The sequence below is a fragment of the Sorghum bicolor genome, chromosome 5, assembly GCF_000003195.3.
Source record: "Sorghum bicolor cultivar BTx623 chromosome 5, Sorghum_bicolor_NCBIv3, whole genome shotgun sequence".
NCBI classification, from domain to species: Eukaryota; Viridiplantae; Streptophyta; class Magnoliopsida; order Poales; family Poaceae; genus Sorghum; species Sorghum bicolor.
In genome coordinates, this window is record NC_012874.2 from 3,140,955 (window position 1) to 3,160,117 (window position 19,163).

At 41.2% G+C, this 19,163-nt stretch overlaps 1 protein-coding gene and 1 long non-coding RNA gene across 2 annotated transcripts; one reads left to right on the plus strand and one right to left on the minus strand.

Moving 5' to 3' along the window:
* LOC8069315 (putative disease resistance RPP13-like protein 3) lies at nucleotides 8,611–15,432 on the plus strand. The gene is made up of 3 exons (XM_002448943.2): nucleotides 8,611–9,439; nucleotides 11,871–12,086; nucleotides 12,919–15,432. The coding sequence occupies exons 1-3, from the start codon at nucleotides 8,886–8,888 to the stop codon at nucleotides 15,215–15,217; spliced, it is 3,069 nt and encodes a 1,022-aa protein (XP_002448988.2). The 5' UTR covers nucleotides 8,611–8,885; the 3' UTR covers nucleotides 15,218–15,432.
* Nucleotides 17,338–18,507, minus strand: LOC110435493. The gene is made up of 2 exons (XR_002453203.1): nucleotides 17,926–18,507; nucleotides 17,338–17,744 (listed from the first exon to the last, which is right to left on the minus strand). It is a non-coding gene; the product is annotated as an uncharacterized LOC110435493 (long non-coding RNA).

Below are 19,163 nucleotides of genomic sequence, written 5' to 3' on the forward strand. Positions count from 1 at the left end.
GTTATATTTATTTGTGTTTTATTCTTTGTATTAAAATTGACAATTTTTAAGCTTTTACAACTGACTTTGAAGCAGACTGTTTATATATAGTTTATATACATGCTCTTAGACTTTTTAGGGCTTTTATTTCACGCACAATGACACCTTATACTCTCTGGTTGAAAGGAGCCTAATAAACTTTTGAATTATAATTTTTAGATTTGATTTTGATTTTATATAGATTGTATAAGTTTCTGTCAATTTGTGCATTGTTCGTGAAAAGACAAGAAGCTAACAATACACTTTTTATTGGTAAGCCGAAGTCTATATATATATCTTGAGATTGATTTTTATTGTGCGTTGCAACGGGGGGAAAGCATCAAATGGCCATAGAAAGTTATGACATAATGTTACATTCTATTTATGTTTATGTTTTTTATAAAATTTAAAGTCTATAATTTATTTTATTGATAACCATGACATCTATGGTATTAAATAGTTGATACTTAAACTAATATGTAGCTTGGAGACATATTTATTTAATAGTAAAAATAGAAATTAGTCAAACCTTCTCTTACTTTAATATTACCTCTTCATATACCTTAGTATTATATTAAAAATAAGAAGTTTGTTGGTAGCTTTATTTTTTATTTAGATTAGGATTTGTATAAAATAAGATACATCAGTTAAATGTATGTAGATTATAAACACATGGACTTATAAAGTGTTCACATAACATAACAACACATCATGCAAAGGTAGTGTAAGCATCCCCAAGCATAAATTTAGTTAAATTAGTAAATCAGTGAGATATACAGGAATTATGCTAAAACTTTTACCACAAATCAAGCATCACATTAAATAGGCTATTATAAAATTTTTATAATAATTGGAGCAAGATAACTACAATTTTAGTTTTACACTAAAAAGCATAGGCAAGCATCTACCAACAGAAAAATATACTAAAATTTATGATTTTTTTGTTTACTATATAGATCTAAATATGTGGAGCTGAACAAAATTTGTTTTATAATTTTTAGTTTTTTCTATGAATTACTATATATTTATTAATTTTATAGAAGATTTTGCATTAGGAACCTAAAAAAACTTCTATTCTTTCTCCTCTTCCGGTCTATCTACGGGCCGAGTGTGGATAGATTGGCTGACAAATTTGCACTTAAGCCTCTGTACTTTCTTTAATTTTAATATGTTCTAATGTGTATAGGAAATTTTACATTGGGAACCCTAGAAAAATTTCTATTCTTTTTTTCCTCCTCTACTGATTCCAGACGGAAACGGACATAGGGAGTAGCGGATAGGTTGGCGACAGACTGAAATTTTCTCTTTTTATAAATAGGTATAGATATAGATATATATTCTTAAATACGCACCACGCCATTTGTTATGCACACCCTGATTTTTTATTTTTGAATCTTATTGCTTCTATATTCTTAAATACCCACCATGCCACTTTGTTATGCACACCCTGCTAGTGATCAAAGTGGCACAGATAATTTTCTGATCGGACGATTCAGAATTTGGACGGTATAAAGAAGAGTTTTTCATATCCACGCAGATGCAGATAATTCGAATTTAGTTGTGCAAGGATGCAGAGTAGGATATATAATCGTGTAAATCCTATGAATATGTATTATTCGATAGTGGTGTAATCCTATGAATATGTATTATTTGATAGTTCGCGGACTATCGGAGACTTATAATAGGCCAGATAATCTGACTCTCTTTAATGAGTGTTCAATGTGACAACATAGTTTAAACTGAGTCAGTCTAGTCCAATTAAGTATTATTTGTAACCCATAAAAATCCATCTAGCATAAATACATAGAGCATGTCATGTACTGAAGTGAAGAGGATGCCAAACTTCATGCGTTTATTATTGTTCCTAGCTTAGAAAACAATACAACAAGATTTTAAGGAAAACAACGGAAATGGTTTCATTTTTCCTAGGCTAAAACATTTTTTAATAATTTTTCTAGTATTAAATAAGATTTTAGCAATTTTAAATCTATACTATTTTGATAGTTTTATGAATTCGTCTCCTTAATTTATCGTGAAAGTCTGAGTTACCTCTCTCGTGGGGTTCGTGGCTGACATGATGCCACGTAGGACCATGTCAGCTAAAATCGCTTTCTAACCCACTAAATCATATTGTTTCAAGAGTTAGAAGAATCTAAAATTCTAATTTTATGATTAAGCTCATCCAATAGTTGAGGGAAATCCGATAAAATTTTGCCCATTATAAGCAAAACTCACCAGCTCGTTGGGAGTATTTTAATTGGAGCTCATGAAGCGGAATAGACTTAGCAGGCTCCTAAACTAGCTGGACTCTATATATGGCCATGTAGCCCGTGGCCCGGTGGCCTAGCCCGAGCATGGCCCGAGGGATCAGGCTGTGCCTAGGCAGCCTCCTAGGCACGCGGCACGGCCCGAGCATGGTCCGTTCTAATGGTGGTCCCCGTAGCGGCCCGATAGCGGTCCGGTGAAAATAAACTGCCGTGTGGTTGTGATTTGTATATATATATATATGCTGTTAATTGTTATATTGGTAAAAATAATGAACAATCGGTGAAAATAATGAAATGTTTCAGCACTCGGTGAAAATATTGATGAAAATGAGCTGTTTTTGGTTTGACAAGCCGTGGGCCGGCACGACAAAAAAACGGTCCATAAGCCGTGCCATGGGCCGAAGGCCAGGCATGAAGCCTGTAGAGGCACAGGCCGCTAGACACGACGGCTCGTAGCAGCCCGACGACCTACGGCACGACATGGCACGACATCGGGATGTGCCGGACCAGCCCAGCCCAGCCCATTGGATATATATACCGGGCTCCAAGCACGTAGCCTAGCATCAGCATACACGTAGAGACTATTTTATTCTTTACCCTTTGTACCACCTCGGCCTCTAAAACCGGTTTAACAAGGTTCATATGCCATTGTGCGGCTGCCATTACCAGACTGCGCGGGAAGCGTGGTTAGCAATCTCAAACTCATTCAAAGCAATTCTTGAGTCCAAGCACACTACATGTTGTGCGTGGCTTTTTGTTTCCAACTATTTTTTTGCCTCAGGAAACCAGTGTACTGATATCTCTGCGGTAAGAGAATCATGAGCCAGTTTTCTTAAATCTTCTGTTCTTTTTTTTGAGAGAGAAAACAGGAGCACTCCTCAAGCACTTACTTCGTTTCTTCTGATTGCATCTTTGTGACATGGTGTCGGTTGGATCAGTGAAGCGTAAATGCATGCTGGACTCCGTTTTGCTGTACAAACCAGTAATGCAGTGTGAAAGAAAGTCTAATTAACTGTGTATCTGCTTGTATTTCAATCTCGCTTTCAGTGTGATGTCGATTCTCCACTCACGACTGCCGTCATCAATGATGCATGATGATACGTAAAAATTCGTTATAGTTATGTACTGTGTGTAATAACACGATTTTGCTTCCTCACTAAGAATTAGTCATAGTGTTGTGGTGGTGGTGATTTCTCGGTGTTGTTGGCATTCTTGATGGATGTCAATTTGAGTTGTGAAGGACAAGGGTGGTGGCGAAGCTAGAACAAATTAGAGGAAGGTGTACTTAGCTTGTGTGTGCATAGATATTTTTTATGTAGGTGTATATATGGTGAAATTTTGAATCTAACAACTGTTTTTACAATTTTGAGAAGTACATTTACACCCCCTAATGACAATGTAGCTTTGCCCCTTGTGGAGACCAAGTCGAAGACTCGGTGCGCAAATATCCTCGATGGAGGAAGATGACGAGGTACATGTGTTGGCGCATTGAGTGGAGAATATGGCTTCTGTGCCAGTGATTACCGCAAAATTGGCAAGAGGCCGTCATAGAAGGAGGTGGCTAGTGAAAGTGCATCATCTAAATGATATTTGTGTGGTGCGACATCGGGTAGTCCTGCTCATCGGTGGCCTCTACAGTGCAAGGTGGCTCTCTTATGGCTGTTGTATTGGAGGATCTGAGTGATACTTCTGCTACTTTCGATGAGACTGCTAGGTTGCCAAGCCACAGTGTCTGCAGCCAGCTCTCAATGGACATGGCATGGTGAATGCTTGAGGCAGTTCCTCGTGTTTCCAGGTTGACAACTTGCAACGTTCTATGATTGCTAGCCTTGCGCGGTGGGGGAAGGGGGGGGGGGGTTATTTCGGTGTAAGACAATGTCGAAAGGTGGCACAAGGGGACCCAATGACTCAGTGACTACATAGTTTGTAGTGGATCATGACGACTAGCTCTGCATAGTAAGGCTAGTTTAGTGTGGGGTAGTGTTGGTGACAATGACATTGTGATATTGTCGTCTAGTGGTGGCGGTACAGGGTAGCCAGTGGTGTGGAGCTTGTGGAGCGCTAGATTAGTGGTATACAGTTTGGCCACGTGTTGAGGTTCCATTCCAACCCAGCCAAAACTTTTGGTTGCTTGATTTCTTATGTTATTATTGGGTTTACCCTTTGGGTTAGGCACAAAGCCAGCGATGGGGCTGCCGTGGCTGTAGCCCCCTACGGCTGCCGGACCCATGGAGCCTCCTCTAGGAAGTTTTATCATGGATGCACTTTAAGGAGAGGCAGTGCCGGCCTAGGGGGAGGGGCAGGAGGTGCGACGACCGAGGGCCCTCGCGAGATAGGGGCCCAAACCTAAGTATATAATACAACATACCCTTTAGTTATAGTTTTTGTTTATTAGTACATGCATATATATATATGGTGCAATGACTTATCACCAAAAAAATCATGAGCTAAAAGGAGTCAAGTCACCAATACTTATACACGAGTTGCCACACATAGCATTCACGAGTCACAATTTCTAGACTTTTGGTGACACGGCGAGACCGTGAGGAGAGACACAACGGCATCAGCGACACATTCACCAGTTCACCACGCGATCACGAGATGCAGTGGATAATACAAAAACCTCTGCGCCCGAGTTCTAGCCTTTCAAAATCCAAACGATAGCGGCGACCAGCTGGCCGGGCTCGACGAGGACTACGGCATGTGATCTTGGTCATTTCCCTCTACCCTTTTATTTTTTTTTGTGATTTGTGAATCTTAGTTCTGTTCATGTCCCAATTGCCTAGGTACTAGTTTTTTTTGTTTAATTTTTGTCTAGTACTTTATACTTATAAAGTTATATTTTTCTTGTAATTTAGGTCAGGTGTTAGAATTTTAGAATGGTACATAAGAAATATTTGTCAGGTACCGTGAAAAGAAAATGAAAAAGACAAGAAAATCAGTTTGTCTATATATGATTGGATTTGCTTTCTCTTTAAAAAAATTAGCTTATATTATTATAAAATTTTATAGTTTAGGGATCGTCGCAATGTATTCGGCAGGACCGACACTGAGGAGAGCCTGAAGGTGTCTCGAGATTGAAGAAAGCTCTCCCTAATTGTTTTCCTAAATCCATCCCTGCTTTGGATGGTTATTTTGTTATAATTCCTTTTTTATTCTGTATTAATATATGCCTCACATTTTCTTGTCATTGGCTTTCTAAAAAAATTATAGTGATGTCCTCAATAGTGGAGTGGTCTTTAACCCGTTTAGAACGACCGTTGACGACTCAAATTCTATACAAATTCTAAAACTTCAATTCGGACCGGCTAGTTTGCCCACAGAAGCCACTGCCATTTGTTTTGATCAAAATAGTTTTGATAGATGGACGTGCTTGTGATCAGTGGCGGAGCCAGGAATTATTTTTAGGTGTGGCGGGTTTGTAAAGGGCAATTGGTTAACTATGCATACACACCCTAAAACATTATGTATATATACATATAGAGCAAATATAATAGAAATCCAAAAGTAAAGCATTAATACTTAAAATACCTCACTAAATGAAGATTCTTTATATTCTACCTCTTGAATATCCACCGGAACGAGCTTAATGCCTGCAACCTCTACCTCTTCTTGTTGTCCAGCAACACCATCTACTGGCATAGCTGGGTTGGAGTCTGCTAATGGTAAATGCTTTGGAAAAAAAGTGTCTTTAAATCTGTATAAAAATCACAAGACAAAAAAGAAAAACCATACATGATTGTTAAATAAAATAACACTTAAAGATAGACTTTTTAGAATTCTAATTTATGAAATATAAATTACCTTGCATCACATATCTATATTTGTTGCACATGCAGAGCAACAGATGCAAGTATCTCTAACATGCAATTGCAATTTGCAAGCGTTCTGCTCGGCGCTCGTGCATGCACCGCGTCTCGACTGGTTGTGTCGTTGTCGGCAGTGGCGAGGATGCCGAAGCCGTACGTGGCCGCCACCGTCTGCTGTCCGCGGCGTGCCGGCGTCTACCGTCTATGCCTAAATTCGCCTGATCTGATCTGATTTAGTAGACTGGAATAGGAAGAGTCGAACCAGCCAGACTTCTACGAACTGACGTCGATCCCTATTCCCCCACCGTTCTGGCCTAACTAGGCTTATGGCCCATCAAGTGTAGTTAACAGGCCAGCCAGCGAGATATATAGATAGCTTAATTGGCAAAGCAGGCAGGGACGAATGAGTCATGTACTCATGTAACTACTCATTACATATTTGTGTATACACGTATATATATTCGTTTTTATGTGATTTATTAGGTATGGCGGCTGCCAGACCACGCCAGATTGGTGGCTCCGCCACTGCTTGGATGACTCTGTTGATTTGATAGGGAGGCTGATGGCAACAGAAGTTGATATTGGACTATGGGCCCGGCAAAACTCACCGGCCAGTATAAATTAAACTGAGCACTTAGCAGGCTCCTCAACTGGTTAGGCTCCAAGTACGTTGCCTCGAAATATACTTATTCTATTTTATTCTTTAACCTCTGTACCGCCTCGGCACCTAAAATCAGCAAGCGTGGTTTTGAGCTATAAGCTGGCTAAATGCTGAGGTGGAGGAGAAAATGGATGAGAGAGAGGAGAGTTTAGGCACAAAAACCAAAAAACTTTGTGAGAGAGATAAGTGTGCCATATATTAATAGTAAAGAGCTAACTATTGTACGTGAGCTGTATTATTAAACTTGCTCTTAGCAATCTCAAACTCATTCAAAGACTACATGATGTGTATGGCTTTTTGTTTAATTTCCTTCTATTCTTTTTTCCCCTTATTATGAACTGATGAAGCTGTATCTGTATTGATAGGTATTTTTTTTCCATCTATTTTTGTCTTTTTTCTTCGTTGCCCTCTGTACCACCTCGGCCTAAAAAACCAGTTTAACAACGTTCATATGCCAATGTGCGGTTACCATTACCAGACTGCGTGGGAAGCGTGGTTAGCAATCTCAAACTCACTCAAAGGAATTCTTGAATCCAAGCACACTACATGTTGTGTATAGCTTTTTGTTTCCAGGTATTCTTTGCCTCAGGAAACGAAGCTGTACTGGTTATCTCGACGAAGACATCGCCTTGAGCCAGTTTTCTTAATCTTTTGTCCTCTTTTTTGGAGAAAAAAAAAACAGGAGCACGCAGTCATTCAAACTTTCAAAGAGTTCACTTTGTTTGTTCTGATTCTGATTGCACTACCTTTGTGAGGATTGCATCAGTGAAGCGTGAATGCTGGACTCTATTTTGCTGCACAAACCAGTAACAGTAATGCAGTGTGAAAGAAAGTCTAATTAACTTTGCATCTCTGCTATATCATTCGTTTTCAGTCACCAGTTTGAACAGTGTGATGTCAATTCTTTCTCCAGAAAACGCTGTTCCATAAAAATGTTGTTGAATCTTGTGATATGGTTTTGTACTATGAATTTCCGTTTGATCCAGCAGCTGTGTCCCAAAAGCACGATTGCACGGGCTTGTGAACTTTCTGTATAAGGCCTCCATGGTGGGCTAGGGGCCGTAGAAAAACAACCTAGGCCCAGTAGTTTGAGTTGGTGAAAGCCTATAGATCGTACTCTAGAACTACAGGTAGTTTTTTCTTTACCCTTTTTTACCGCATCGGCTGCTACAATCAGATTAACAGCGTTCATATACCAATGTGTGGTTACAACCAACAGACCACGTGGAATGTGTGGTTAGCAATCTCAAACAAATGATTGACAGTAAAATCAAATTCACGCACACTACATGATGTGCCTATGCATTTTATTATTTTCTAAAATTTTTCATTTTTTTAAAAAAGTTTTTTTAACCTTTTTCTAGTAATTGAACTTAGATTATCCAAGAGACTTATATAAAGAGGTGGCACTTTATTTTCCAACCTTTTAATTTTTTTAAAAAATACTTTTCCAACCTTTTCCTAGTAATTGAACTTGGATTATCCAAGAGATTATATAACAAGGTGGTACCTGTGCGTTGCTGTGAAATCTTTATAACATTATTTCGAAAAGGAATCGTAAATTTAGAAACTCTAGGCTTATATTTTCTATTATATTGTTTATTATGTTGCATATTCTTTTGTATTCAATAGACGTGTAGTCATAAATTATGCTAATATTTGTTTAGATATATTTTTTAGGCCTTCCAAAAAATTTTGCAAAATTTTTTAGATTCTCCGTCACATCGAATCTTTAGACGCATGTATGTAGTATTAAATATAGACAAAAATAAAAACTAATTGCACAGTTTGGTCGAAATTGACGAGACAAATCTTTTAAGCCTAGTTAGTCCATGATTAGACAATATTCGTCAAATACAAACGAAAGTGCTACAATGTCGATTTCCCAAAAAATTTTGGAACTAAACAAGGCCTTAGAAAAAAAGCACAGTTCAGGTCCAAGTCGCAAAACAAAATTTAGGCTGAATTTCATGAATTTCCGTAACTTTGGAGGTGGCCAAAATTTTCAAATATCGAAATTGAAAACCCTGGTGGGAAGACAACCCGTTTTGCATTCCTAATAATCAGGTTTGCTTTGCTTCACCAACAAAAAGAAGATATCCTTGCCTTGCAACAGATCGATCGTATTCCATGCCGTCAGGCTGGCTTTTACCTTTATATGCCATGGCAGAATCTGTTCCTAACTTCCTATACATCTCGCGGGGTAACCGATCGATCACCGACCGCACGTATTCTGAATTTCTGATTCCTCTTTTCCATCACGTTATGTGCCATGCATGCTTAATTAGCTTCCAGATGCAAATTGCCAACTCGATCAAAGGGGTCGTCTTTATTTATTTGGGTTGGCATCGATCATTGGCAATTTGCATCGTCGGCCGGTGGTGTGAGACTGAGAAGCTGCTGCAGGCCGGTGGAAGCATGGCGGAAGCGATCATCGGTCCCCTGGTGGTGAAGCTGCAGGAGCTCGCCGTCAGCGAGGCGCGGGCGATGGTGGCGGTGAACGACGACATCCGGAGCCTCCGGGACAAGCTCATGTGGATGCAGGCCTTCCTGCGTGACGCCGACCCGCGGCGCCGCGTCGTCCCCGACGAGGCCAGCCGGGTGTGGCTCCACCAGACGCGCGACGCCGCCTTCGACGCCGAGGACGCCGTCGACCAGTATTTCCTCCTCGTCGACCTATCCAGGTATAGTATATATACATGTGTGTGCATCGTGTTTAGTTCGTACGTACGTGTCGTCGATCGGTGGCCTTCCTTCCTGTGGGTTTGTTTAACTATTTCGTTGTTGCATCCTATCCTTCGAAAGATCAGATCAGCTTTACTGCTTCTGCTAAAGAAAAGAGATCAGCTTTAGTGCTTTGCCATTTCTTCTATGCTTGAATTTTGTTACATCCTTATATTCCCCTCCAAGTTGTTTCAGAAATAACACGTTTACTGAAAACCACAATCCACGACGATTAAAGAGAGTACAGAAACCAAAGTTCCTTAGATAATGGATATAAAAATCCGACCTCTACATTCAAAGATGCAACACAACCAATTATTATAAGTTTCCGAAACAAAATGAAAGAGCAAGCCATGGTCTTGAACAATGACCAGCATACTAAAGCAAACTTCTATCCTTTATTTGAAATGTCTAAGGCAATAATCTCCAACTTTTTGCTTATCGTCGAAAGGATAGCTTTAGCTTACTCATCATGCTGCAGCGGGGCCTAGAAGCGAAGCCAGAATGCTCCCCTGCAAATAACCTGCATAATAGAGTTAGTTTTGAGTTCGTTAAAAATAACATCATTCCGGCATAGCCAAATAGCCCAGCAAATGGCAGCAACCCCAACCCAGATCAAACTTCTCATCCTCTTATTTTGGTTGCGAAGCCAAGTACCAAACATATGGTTAATAGATCTTGGTTGGGTTAAATTAGTAGCAAAGAAAATAATCCCCCAAATTGTTTTGGTTAAAGGGCAATCGATGAATAAGTGTTGGATAGCTTCATTCATATTACAACAGATACACTTTTGATTCCCTTTGCAGTTTCTTCTGGCGAGGTTGTCTTTGGTTAGAATAACACCCTTCTGTAGAAACAAAAGGAAATTTTTTATCTTTAGAGGAATTTTCAGTTTCCAGAGTTTCTTATGATGAAAAGGGGGGTGTGTATAATAATATGGAGATATAAAGATCGGACTGAATATAACCCAGATGTGGTTAGATTCCATTTAAAATAGTCCGATCCCTCCACCAAACCCACATTAGAATAGTTCCTTGCTTGAAGTGATAAAAAAAGTTCCTTGCCTTTTTTTATTACACAGTCCAATTTGAAAACTCACAATGCATGCACACTCTCCCTTACAAATATATGCACATAAACCCTACTCTTATGAGCATTTTATAAAGACTGGATACACACACTCACCCCTACCCCTATGGGCATATTTTAAAAGACTAGACCCCTATGGGCATATTTTAAAAGACTAGACCCCTATGGGCATATTTTAAAAGACTAGACCGGCAAATCCTATTACCACCCAAAGCACAATTGTCGTTAGATTCTAGAATATTTACTCCCAGGGACCTGAGGTGTTACTTAGGCTCTTCTCTAGGCTACAAACTCTTTTGCAAAAAGTTCCTTGCTTGAAGATATGTAAAACCTATATGTATATACGTTGTTTGAATAATTTTAGACAAGAGTTCTAGTTTATCCGCTTATTTCAGATTTATTTCTAAATAAAAAAAATATTTTTTTTAGAGGGAGAAACATGTCATGCCTATGAACTGAATCAAATTTGAATAATAATTGAATCAACATTGATTCATTTCTGAATTAAATTTGGTTTACTTCACTGGCACCACCGGCAGCACATGCATTCTCACAAAATTCATCTAGCCACACAAATATAGTCACCCACATACAAACATCAAATTCATCAAATGTAGTCGACGCATGAATTATTATAGAACTTGACAATGTCCTAATTTATTAAGAAAAGTAGTAGAACTTACCTCAGATTTTTGTGATCTCAGAGTGAGCATAACTAGAACGTAATTAGACATGGTAATTAACAAGCACATGGCAAAACTATGGTTCTACTAAGAGGGTAATTAGACTTGGCAAGATTAACTTGTAAGATATAGTTAAAACACAATAATAAATACAAGAGCAACTAGGTGGTTAAACGATCATTAGAACATTTCTCCCTCTCTCCATTGTCAATTGATGAGTTAATTATCACAAACTGCTATATATGGATGTATAAGAAATAGACTAATCGTTTAATCCAATACTCATCAATCCATATAGTGGGAAAATATAAGATCATTGGTAATCCAAAATGAACTGAAAGCATATGTGTCATAACATAGCATAAACAACTCAATTAGGGATGAATTAGCATGGCCATCAGTGTCTAATACAAGATCATTAGTAATCCATAATGAATTGGAAGCAACTCTAATCAGTGAATAATCAAGATACATAAGAAGAGTCCGTGACACCTCTAATCCTATTGAATTAATTAGAACATTGCTTGATTAGAGGCATATAATTCTCATCGAATTAAAGTTCTGCAAATTTGGAAGTGTATACATTTTCACCTAAAGTTAGTATATCATTTCTCTGAAGGTACCCAAGCTGGACACGCACCATTATAAGGTTCATTGCCGGATTAACTACACAAATACGTGTGCGGCGCAATCTTTCTAGCAAGATCAATGCTATCAACTCAAGACTTGAGAATATAATTAAGAACAAGGAAGCATACAAGCAAATCGGGGACACCAACAAGACAGTTGTTCCATGGAGGGCTTCCACGGCCATCTCTGTTGCTCCAACCAAATTGTAAGTTGGTATAAACAATACATTTCTCAATTTTTTTACGTTGATAATAGCTTGTGTGCCTTATCCTTGACCTAGAGGAGTGATAATATATGTGTGTTCAACTTTATTCTTGGTTGCTTCCTCACACTTGTTGATGTCTGAGTATGCTTCTTTGGTTTGTTTAATTTTCTTCTATTTGCTATTATTGAGGAAGATGCATACGCACCAAGTGCACATGTCAATTTTTGAGAAAGAATTTGTTCTTGTAGTGCTATGGGCAAAGCAAAAATTCCATCCTAAGATAGATCAGTGGCTGCAAGAGCTTGTGTGTAATCTTTTTAATCCTCTTTGTTTCTTTTTTCGTCTCATGAGACAAGCTGTACAGTCTTTTCTTTTATGTTAATAAAGTTCAGTAGGGGGCTGGCACCACTCCCGTTTATTCAAAAAAAAAAAAGCTTCAGTCTGTGCAATAACTAGAGATGCGCACATCCAAGTATTTCTGTTTGAATGAATACATTTGGATGTGAAGATGCTTCTACAGTTGTATTTGTAGAACATAGCTTTGTCCTTTTAATGCTTCTATTTATATGCTTTTACTCACATCTTGTTTTTCATGGCATTTATAAACCCAAGTGCTAATCTGCAACCTAGGGTAGAATGCGTTCTACACCTATCATGTACTAGTGGAAAAAAATTCAGTAGCAATTACCGACACCTACTTGACTCAGTTCATCAGTAATACTTGAGACTCACATCTTGTTATATTATATCATGTTTGAATTTTTCTGGAAGTTTACTTTGAAAACTTATTGCTTTGCTATGCAATAACCTTTCAATAAATAATGGACTACAGGGACAATTTGCTGCAGCCTCCTCTTGTTAGTCGTGAAGACAAGCGCGGACAGCTCATTTCTGCTCTGCTTGATAGCACTCATCAAAAGGTTATCTCTGTGATAGGGCCAAGTGGAGTGGGCAAGTCAACTCTAGTGAGAGATGTGTATGAAACGTTGGAAATCAAGAACCATTTTGTTGAGCAGGCTTTGGCGACTTTCCCACCTTATTCCAGTGCTTCCGATATCCTGAAATTAATCCTTAGGGATCTCAAAGAAGAAGACTTCACATTATCTAAGATGGAGGTCACCAAGGAGCTGCTTGATAAGAAATTAAAAGGGAAGCAGTACTTGGTGGTGATAGATGGGGAAGTGAGCTCCACTGAATGGAAAAACATCCTAGGTGCCCTCCCTAATGTAGCAGGAAGTAAAGTTGTGAGAATGTCAAAAGAGAACCTAGAAGATCCTCCAACAAACTATGAACATGTTGTTATCTCCCTTAACCGTTTTGATAAGATTGCTACAACAGAACTGTTCCAGCAGAGAGTGTGCAAGAAAGAGAGCAATCCTGAGTACAACAAAGACATCGAAGATGGTGTTCGAAACAAGTACCAGCAAGATATCTTTGACACCACACAGGGGCTACCACTTGCAATTGTTCTTCTTTCAGGCCTTCTACGAACAAAGGAGTTTCCAGTCGAGTGGGAAGCTGTGTTTGATCATCTTAAATCCAAGCAATCAAAGAGGCTTGACAGCATACTTTCCCTGTGCTTTGATGATCTTCCATATGACATAAAATCTTGCTTCCTCTACTTTGCTGCATTGCCAACAAACATGCTGATTGAAGCACAAGATTTGGTGTGCATGTGGATGGCAGAGGGCTTCCTGAGGCCAAAGGAAGGGTTGACAATGGAGAAGGTTGGTTACCGGTACTTGAAGGAGTTGATTGCAAGGCATTTAATCAACCTAGAGCCTATGGATGAGAATACCCCCGAGGAGGAGCTTGTGACCATCCAAAGCAAAGTCCACGCATTTCTTCAGATTGAGGCACAAGAGGTAAATTTTGTGGAGATCCACAACAGTGATGACATCCCACCTCTGTCAGCTGCTCGCCGCCTCAGCTTGCAAAATCGCATGGAGAAGTATGCTGCACTAGCCAACCCTATGCCAAAGCTTCGATCCATCTTGTCAAATTTTGAGAAGGAAGAAACAAGCAAGGAAGACGAAGTCGCCGACGATGAAGAGGAAGCCAAAGTGCAACAATCTCCAACCTGCCTACATTGCTCACCACATGGAACCACAACCAAGTGCAAGGAGGGCGATGCCAAGTCTTATCTGCAGCAACTTCTGCAAACATCCAAGTTCCTACGTGTGATTAACCTGCAAGGCCTTGAAGTTGGTGACAAGTTGCCAGATGAAATTGGTAATGTTGTGCACTTGCAGTACCTTGCTGTGACATCCTGTTCTTTGAAAGAGGTACCGCCATCAGTTGGAAGGCTCTCTAGTCTTCAGACACTTGATGTCCGAGACACAGAAGTTAAGGAGCTACCGGTGCCATTCTGGGAGATTAGAACCCTAAGGCATGTGTTTGGCCATCGCCTCATCTTGCCAAAACGGGTTGGCGTCTTGAAGAACCTACAGACCCTTGATACTGTGAAACCTGATGCTAAGTATGGTTGGGATAGAAATACCCTTTCAAAAATGATCCAGCTCCGTTCCTTGTTTATTTGGGAACTCTCCAAAGGTCATGAGAAGGGGCTAGTTGCTGCTCTGAAAAAACTCAAGTACCTTGTCACACTGACCATACACGGTGACAGTATTCCATCGGCTGTTTTCACTACTAAAACCTCGCTTCAACGACTTGAGGTGATGGAACTGGATGGGATGCTTATTGACATGCCACGTGTAGTGGACATGGACATCAAATCATGCTTGCCCAATCTACTTCTTTTGTCATTAGAGAACACAATGGTGTCACAGGACTTCATCAACAAGTTGGCTGAGTTGCCCTTCCTTGCTAGTCTCACTTTGGATGGTGGATCATATAAGGATGAACAACTTGTATTATCTGCTGGTGGATTTCATAGTTTGAGGAGGTTGACAGTGGACTTAGAAGAATTGAAGAAATTGGAAATACATGAATCAGCACTGCCCAAGCTTGCAGATTTGGATATTTTGATCCACTCTAATGATCTCAAAATTGTGATACTGGGTAAGAACGATGTCGTTGAGAAGCTCCTTCATGAGGATAAAATACTCTCCAAGAAAATCCAACGGACTACGAGGAGTGAACGAACTGCCCGAAGGATCGGAGTTGAATGAATGGGTGCTCACTAGTGCTACCGGTAAGTACTTTTAAGTATATTAAGCCTGGCAATGTAACAGTGTGTGCGCACAATTTAAGATTGAAGCATATGTATCAATGTATCATACGTATGTATTGTAAATTTTCAGTTTCATGGTGTTCACTATGTACATAATGGTGTAACAAAAACTAGTTAATTGTATGGCCCTAATATGTAATAAATGAATGTTCAATTGTGTATATATATATATATATATATATATATATATATATATATATATATATATATATATATATATATATATATATATATATACTAAAAACATTTGCCCTAATATGACAGAGCTTCATTAACTAAATTGTTTTATTACAATCATCTCTGCAAGAAGCTAGGTGGTGAGATAAGCCATACATAATTTTGCCTTATGATACATGTTGAGCACACGTACAAATCAGCCGCAAAATTCGTCGATGTCCTAGTGTGCACTACCTTGAAGGAGGTGAACACCATCACCGTCTCCTCTACGTCCTCCATAATTGCAGCAACTTCTAAGCGGAGCTTCCCTCGGTTCTTCCATAGACAAACCATTTCCTGGGCATCTGTCTCCAATAAGATGTGTTCTTCAGTATCTTCCGGGATTAAGTGAAAACCATCCTATAATGCCTCCGCTTCTTCCAGCAATGGTTGAGCCAAAAACTAAATGGATCCATCGTGCAGAGGCCACCCAGAAAAAGCTTCGCTGCCGCACACCACAACCCCAGTCCCTCCTGTGAAAGTTTTATGCTGAAAGGCACCATCTACATCTATGTTAATCTTCAGGGTCCGTTGTTTTGGTGGTCACCATCTTAGCAGCCTGGGAACAAAAACATGACCCATGTTCCCGTTCCTATGTTCCACGTTTCGGGAACGTCTATGTTCCAAATGTTCCCGTTTCCATGTTATAAAATGGCATCCTAAGTTCCCGCGTTCCCGTTCTAGAGATGGGGATGGGAACATGGCTGCTATGGTCACCATCTTATTGCCTGGCCATTCTGACTCTCGCTACTAACTGATCGGTTGGTAGTAGATAGATGAAATCCTCCAACTTATCCCGCGTTTGTCGTTCGGTAGAAGAAGTGATCGGGCATCTCTCGCCATCTGGGGTGCCCGGTGTTCTCCCTAGCTTGTCCCCACACGCCCTGTCCATCTTGTGCACCTGTCTCCATTGTCATTGCCTCTGTTTCATCGAAATGGCAGCAAACACTCAGGTGGAAGTCTCACTGTCCCAGCCTCCGACCCAGCCGAGCGCCCGAGTGACATGACGCGGCCGTCGTCCTAGCCACTACCCTCCATGCCTCCCCGTCCATGCCCCATGTCTTGTCAAGCGCCGCTACCATTCCCGTGCGGAAGCACGACACGGCTGATAGCCGCCTATCAGACCTTGGCATGTCGGGCTGCTCCACCGCAAGGCTTCGGTGGGCATAAGGCCCGATGGCACGGCCCACGGCTCACCCTTTTGGCACGGCCCAGGCCCGGCATCGCCCGCTGGCTGTATGGCCTGGGCTGGACCAACCAAACCCAAGGGCCGTGCATGGGCCTCACCTGGCATTGGCACAGCATGCCAGCCCAACCCGGTCTGAAGATATCCTATAATATATGTATTTGATATAAAAAATGAAACCCTTGCTATCCTCTCTCCTCGCAGCTGCCACTTTCCTCTCCCCTCACCCTATCCCACTGCTGCAACTGCAGCGGCTCAAGCATAGGCGAGGAGGCGGCACACTGTGGCTAGTCAGTGGCAATAGGGCGGCACACGGTAGCCAACTAGCGGCGGTGGGTCGATGCGCAACTGCCGCTGCTAGCGAGTGGCGGCATGGCCACCCGGTCTCGCGCTGCCGTGGCGGCGCCTCCCGATACGGCGTGGAGGCATTGATAGCGATGGTGCAGCACCGTCGGCATTGGATTCGATTTATTTTTTATGTGTGTGAACTTAGATTCGATTTTTAATTGTTTTTCCCTTGTGAATGGTAATCGGGCCAGCGCAAGCACGATGGGCTCGTCGGGAACCTAGGTTATCTTCTACAGTGAGTAATAGGCTAGCGTTGCATCGTGTCGGAGAGCGATTGAGCTTCATTGAAAAGATTTAAGCCATCCCCATTGTAATCAAACTATTCTCTCTTAACAAAAAAACACGCAATTTTTTTGACAAAACTGGAGGGTTTGAGGCCCCCTACAGCAAACAAACCAGAGCTTCAAAATAGGGGGGGAGCGGGAACACAACAAAATTAAGAGATAGAAAAGGAGATTAAGAAAATAAGAGTCAACCAACAGATTATTCTAGACTCTGAATCCATGAAGAAAATTGATCTTGATGGCCTGCCTTCAGTCTATGCTTCAGGAGATTTAACTCCATGTGAAGGATTCTTTGACAGCCAACAAAGTTTAGACTGATTCCATTGAAGAGATAATCTCATTTCTTGTTGTCCAGATGGTCCAGCAGAGGAGAATAATTTCCTCCATCAAGAATTGATGTCTCAACTGTGCCTTTAGCTCAACCGTTAACTCTGGAAACTCAGCATTTAAGGGTATGTCAATGTTTATAATATCCCAGCACATTCTTGCAAACGAGCAAAGGTGAATAACTGATTCTTCCTTCAACATATTGCATAGAGCACAGTTATAAGAGGCCAGGGGCATAACCTTTTATGTGACCGAGAAAAAAATAATATGAATAAAAATTAACACCTTATGATTAATGATGGCCACCCAATGGATCACAGTCCAACAAATTGAGAAGCGAATCTACATGAATATGTAATGAGTATCAAGAACATCACGGGATCTAGTGTCCCGGGGTTCAATTATGAATGCAAACGGAGTTTAGAATAGTTGGTATACATATGAAAATGGAAGGGAAAGGTAAAGGAAAATTTCTCTTAATAAAGTAATAAAAACCAATAATTGTCTTATCGCACCATGGGCGATGAGTGCATACGAAAAGGGAAGAAAAAGGTAATGGAAAAACTCCAAATTGAAATGTATCATCATGTATGGTCAAGTTATGTACGCTGGTTACGCATCAGAACTCGACGATGGTGCTTCCGAGGAGTCTGGGGACGAGGCGGCGTCGGGCCCCGGGGCGGGCGCGTCGGAGGCTGGCGCGTCGGCGGACGACAGGTCCCTGCCCTCGTTGTCAGCGACGTCGCGCGCTGCCCCCGCAAACGGTGCTACCGCGACAGCGGCCAGGAGGAGTGCGGCGATGAGGACCATGCTGCAGGTGCGGGCCATTGCTGCTGCTGCTGGTGGTGGTTGCTCTGCGTGTCGAGGTGGTGTGTTGCAGTAAGCGCCAGGGCCATGCACGATGGTCGGGCTTATGTACGAGAGCCCATGGCTATTTTTGGGTGCACCGGTGGTTCTCGCTTGTGTCTGCAGAATGCGGTGCTACCGCGTGGATGCGGGGAGCGCTCGCGGAGGTCACGGCCGGCGCAACGCCTGTGGGGGTTCGAGGGAGACGCGGCTGTGGCTTTTTGTGGCATGCTGCTCGTGCCCGGCTAGGAAATTGGAATGGCCACTGGTTGTTGCCACGCGGCTGGGGCATAGGATTTGACTAACATCCTCTAGGTTTGCCAGGACTGATTTCCGTTACTTGAATGAGTTGATTGCAAGGCATTTTTTTTTGTCAACACCAGGGTTGCTGACAGGCTCCACCTAATATATTTTCTACTGATTCCGGTAATAATGAAGTGTGCAAAGCACCTAATACTTGGCCGACCCTTTTAGGGTCCAACAGGTTACAAAGAGAAAGGGGGTGGGAGTGGGGGTGATGGCAACCACATTAACACCAACAATAATTCAACAACATGGTACAACCACAGCCTTAGCCCACATCTGTACCGCTATAGCCTTAGCCTACATCTAGAGCTAGTGTGAGCAGCCTAACGTGTGCCACCACCAACGACGCTGAAGATCTCAAATCCACAAGC